Source organism: Montipora capricornis, chromosome 2, assembly GCF_036669925.1.
Source record: "Montipora capricornis isolate CH-2021 chromosome 2, ASM3666992v2, whole genome shotgun sequence".
Lineage (NCBI taxonomy): Eukaryota > Metazoa > Cnidaria > Anthozoa > Scleractinia > Acroporidae > Montipora > Montipora capricornis.
In genome coordinates, this window is record NC_090884.1 from 37,334,910 (window position 1) to 37,339,909 (window position 5,000).

Here is a 5,000-nt window from a genome sequence, read left to right on the forward strand (position 1 = left end):
CGGTCTTCGATGCACAAAGCGTAGAGAGGAAGGTTCTTGCAGATTTTCAATTGGCTGTTCATGAACAACTCGGAGACATTAAAGACGACATAAGGACCTCCAGGGGAACTTGCATAAATTCCAGCAACAAGATTCGAAAGAGGTTGTCACGCTTAGAAAAACGTCAGCTAAAATTTGGTCAGTTGTTAGAGAGCGTCAATTGCAGAATGGAGGAAATGGAAAGACGGAACACGCCATACCCAACCCTGATATGGAATCTTGCTGAAAGATCTATTCAAGTTTTAGCAGGAGTCTTTAATAGTTTGAGAACCAATTCAGTCTTACTTTGGACGTTTGTTTTAATTCTCGTGTCATGTTTTACATGTTTAGGTCCCAATTCGTACAACGATGGTAAGTACAATGGAAGCTTTTGTCTCTTGGGTTTGCCTGGCTTGCCTTGTCCTACCTTACTTGGGTATCGTATTAACTTGCATGGTGGTGTAATTAATTTTTGAGACTGGAATGCTTCTTGGTCATTTCATAATTTACCACAAGGAGTTTCTTTCCTACGAAAGGGAGAAGTAATCCTCGCACTCATCTGGACAATTTAAGCAATTGTCCTTACAGCATAAGAAGAGAAGGTCAGGTGGTTTCAAAGAGATCCGAAGCCATGAGCTCTGCATAGAAGAATGAGAAATCGTATGAACGCGAGTGCATTTCGTGACTCACGATCACGAGCGATCGATGTTTTGAAAGTTCTCAAAATTGCGCGGTGCATCACAGTGACAATAAATCACGAAATGTACGAGTAAGTTCAATTTGTTATTATTATATTCTCAACAAAATTACTCCATCGATGTTTCCATAGCAACTTCCGAAACCTCTGTTGCACTCTAACCTATTTATACATTCTGACCAATCAGAAATGGGATATTTTATTGAGACTAGGCTTTTTTACATTATGCTTCTACTTTGCCACGAAAATCCTCCATTTTAATACTCCTTCCCCACCAAAATGCTTGGTCCCCCCCCCCCCCTGCCCAAAAAAAAAGGTGTGTTTTTGAAATGTGATTTTTTAATTTCAACATTTCAACACGAATAAAGGCTCAGCTTCACAAAAACCTATATGTACAAAACAAATGTAGTATAATAAGTTAACAGTGTATGGTATTTGGTATTTAAGTGAAAGTTAGTCTTTGTTGTTGTATTGCAACATAAGTGATGTTTCAGTGTAATCTTCTAAGGATTATTCTTGTCGATTTTCTCGTAAAAAATTGTTTTTACTTTCATTTTCTCTGAGCTCTCTCACTTCTTTTTGGGGGGTGCCACTAAAATGCTTAAATAATGCTTAATGATTTTGCACCACCCAAATGCTCGAAAAAATGCCAGCATAATGAACAAAAGCCTAATTGAGAATATAGTAGTAAGTGGAATGACCATTAATCACTTATAACGTAAATGCCTAGGTGATTTTTCATTAGGTTGTCCGTTGGAAGTTGGAGATGTCCCCTTTGACACCAAGGAATTTAACTTTACAAGCCACCTAAACTCCGCTCGAGATGGCTTCACTGGGCGCCTTTGGCTTTACCGTGATTTGGAAAGACTTTTGTTGAATTCAGAAGGCGGCAGTGTTGCTGGGGTTGTGATAGTTGGTGAGCCAGGAGCTGGAAAATCCGCCATAAGCGCACAGTTGATTTGCTCCCGATCATCTAATCCCTACATCCACAAAAGAATTATTGGATACCACTTATGCAAGTATTCAGATAAAGCGACGCAGGATCCAGGCCGTTTTGTTCGAAATTTAGCAGACTTGATAGCGAGAAGGATTCCTCGATATGGGATGATAATTTATAACAGTTCGTTTATTCCGGGAATTTTACAGCGAAGTTGTTTAAGGGATCCCTTAGACTGTTTTGAACAAGCTGTTGTGACACCTCTTCATCAGCTAAAAAGCGAAATCCAGGATTATTTCATTGTCATAGATGCCTTAGATGAATGCATTTCTGACGATTCTGGTACATCCATAGTCCATTTTATTAAAGATAGCTACAAGAGGCTTCCGAAGTGGATACATTTGGTAGTAACAACACGCAATGACTCAACGGTATTGAAACATTTCATGACTTTTCCAAAACTGCATTTGTCTTCCACTGACTCGAGGAACTTGGAGGATATTGAGATTTTCATAACCACCAAAACAATCGAAGATGCACCTTTTCTTGTAAGGGTGAAACTTATGTTAGGCCTCGTCCGCAGTGATGAAGTTTCTTATTTAACCAGTATGCTACTGCGCCAAAGTCAAGGCAATTTTCTTTTCGCGAAAGAGATGCTTAATTTCCTGAAAAAAGACCAAAGCGCCGTAGATTTGACTAAGCTCCCGAAAACTATTGGTGAACATTACGAGAGTTACTTGAGAAGAGCTTTTGGGTCGAGAGAAAAGTTTAAACCTGCGCTTGCAATATTAGAAGTGCTAGTTGCCTCTTTTGAACCCTTGCAGCTGAATCGCCTGTTTGATGTTTTGCAGATTCGTGAGGTAATCGACTACGAGTACGATTTTGTCTATACACTGAGAGCTCTATCTCATTTTATTACATACGGAGAAGACAACACCATAAACCTTTTTCACCTCTCGTTTATAGAGTGGCTAACCAGTAAGGAAAACCTTGGAAACCCTTATTATGTAAGCCGCAGTCGTGGTCACTCTCGTTTGGCAGAGTATTATTTGACAGAAGTGAGAAAGACTCCGAACTCGTCAGAGAACATTTATCGATTAGCACAACACGTAACCTTTGATCAAAATGGAAGTCATTACCTTGACCAGTTTAGGAGTATCAATGCCTCTTACGTAAATGCTACCATTGACTCTGAAAATAGAACTCTCCTTCACCTTGCTGCCACCAAAGGTTACACCAAGGTTCTTCAGCTACTTAGATCAGCTTTTCAAAACATTGACTGTGAAGATGACTATGGATTTACCCCAGCATTTGTTGCTGCACTGAATGGTCTTTCAGAAAACGTCAATTTCCTATTAGGGCAGGGAGCGAAAATAGAACATCGAACAAAGCCACCACCAGCATCAAACTTTGTGTGGGGTGACCCGATTCAAAGATCCAAAACAGCATTCTGGAACTCAACAATGATGCATGCGGCTGCAGCACATGGTCACAGTGAAGTTGTGCGGCTGCTACTCAAAAGAAATGCATCGTTTGCTGGAGTGAATGCTGTCAACCTAACCGCCATAGAATTAGCTGCAGAAAACGGACATACAAAAGTTGTCCAGCTTCTGCACGAGCGTGGAGCACAGTTACATCACTTATCTCTTCAGCATGCTGCGTTTGGAGGTCATACGGACATAGTAAAGTTTCTCCAACATATTGGTGTGGCTGATCGCTGCATGAGATGCGATGGCTCCTTTTACTGGCTTAAAAATCAAACTCGTTACCAAACAGCACCCCTCAATAGCGTTGGCTATTTTTTTTCCGATGACCGGTTTAAAATCTTTTGTCAAAGCGCGCTTCACTTAGCAGTCGCTAAAAATCATACCAAAGTAGTCAACCTACTTTTGTTACAGGACAACAGTACCATCCACTGCACCGATTTTACTGGTCGCACGCCACTCCATGAAGCTGTCAGACAGAATCATGTGGCGACGGCAGAGTTGTTGATAGAGCATGGTTCAAGTATTTCAAGGAAGTGTACTTTCTTTCAAAACCTATCCATCTCTGACGACTTTAAAAAACGAAGTCGACACTATTTAAGTAAAGAGGAAGAATTGGAATACGAAAAAGATCTTTGCCATTGTGGTTTAACCCCTTTCTTACTTTCTGCAAGGTATGGTCATATTGACGTAGCAAACCTGCTTCTTCGTCATGGAGCCAATCGCAAAGTGATGGACTGCCAAGGTGGTACCCCTCTTCATGTGGCTGCATGCCATGGGCACTACAGGTTTATCGACTGGCTTATCCTTCATCGGCCCTCTTTTCGAATTGACCACAAGAGTAAAAACCAATCAACGTTGCTGCACAGTGCTGTTATTTGCCAGAACAACAAGGATATTAAACCGTTATTACGCAAGGGCGCGAGAACTGATGTCACTGATGTGTACGGCATGACACTGCTTCATTACGGTGTACTAAACGCTATTGAAGGAAAGGGAAATGTGATGTTCCAGGCTACAATATCCCCTGACATCTATCCAAGTGTGGATATCTTGGTTTGGACGTCAGAGGGAGATATTACTGTGGCAAGAGATTCCTATATCTTCAAAAGGAATGTGCCTTTAAACGCTCAGTGCCTTAAGCTGTTAGAAATCACGGAATCAACAAATGCTGTCCTTATAAATAAAGTTGATGTCTTTGGTAGAACAGCTCTACATCTCGCAGCGCAAAGCGGGGACGAGTGTTACACCATAGAACTCCTTCGAAAAGGTGCCCGAACAGATCTTACTGACAATGAAGGTCACACTGCTTTGGATGTTGCGATTGATTCCGCTCAAGACTGTTTCTTTACGGCGAATTTTGACCTTCATCAAGCCCTTAACATGAGATCTCACAACTCAGTTGCTGACATTCTTTTGTCTCGAGAAGCCTATCTCACACACGTATGTGATCAACGACAGACTTCACTCCTGCATAGAGCTTTCGAAAAGGGGAAACCAGTTATAGCCGATCGTATACTTTCTCAGGGTGCTCTCCTCAGCTGCAGAGATAGAGAAGGACGAACACCTCTACTGATATACTTACAAAATGGAGGTAACTGGCTCGATGTTGTTTTAAATCGCCATAACGTGACAATTACTATTGAGTGTGGAAAACCATTCAATTCTTCCGAATTCCATTTGGCAGCATTTAGAAAGCCGACAGACCAGTCGGATAACTTCCTAGAGATGCATTTCTGCGATGAATGGCACTCCTTTCTTGAGGATGGTCCACTCGCAAAAGCTATCAAGGCTCATCCACGTGGCTTTCGGGTAATTGATGAATGTCGTGACGCGGAAGGGTACACAGCACTACACAGAGCTG

At 41.6% G+C, this 5,000-nt stretch overlaps 2 protein-coding genes across 2 annotated transcripts in view; both read left to right on the plus strand.

Moving 5' to 3' along the window:
* LOC138020554 (tol-Pal system protein TolA-like) overlaps positions 1-5,000 on the plus strand; it is a 19,254-nt gene that overhangs the window by 6,327 nt on the left and 7,927 nt on the right. The window lies entirely within an intron of this gene.
* Positions 1-5,000, plus strand: part of LOC138020523 (uncharacterized) — a 7,600-nt gene that overhangs the window by 640 nt on the left and 1,960 nt on the right. Inside the window, exons 1-2 of the mRNA XM_068867497.1 lie at positions 1-390; positions 1,461-5,000. The exon at positions 1-390 is cut by the window's left edge and continues 640 nt beyond it; the exon at positions 1,461-5,000 is cut by the window's right edge and continues 1,960 nt beyond it. Coding sequence (XP_068723598.1) covers positions 1-390; positions 1,461-5,000 — 3,930 coding nt within the window. The remainder of the gene's footprint in view (positions 391-1,460) is intronic.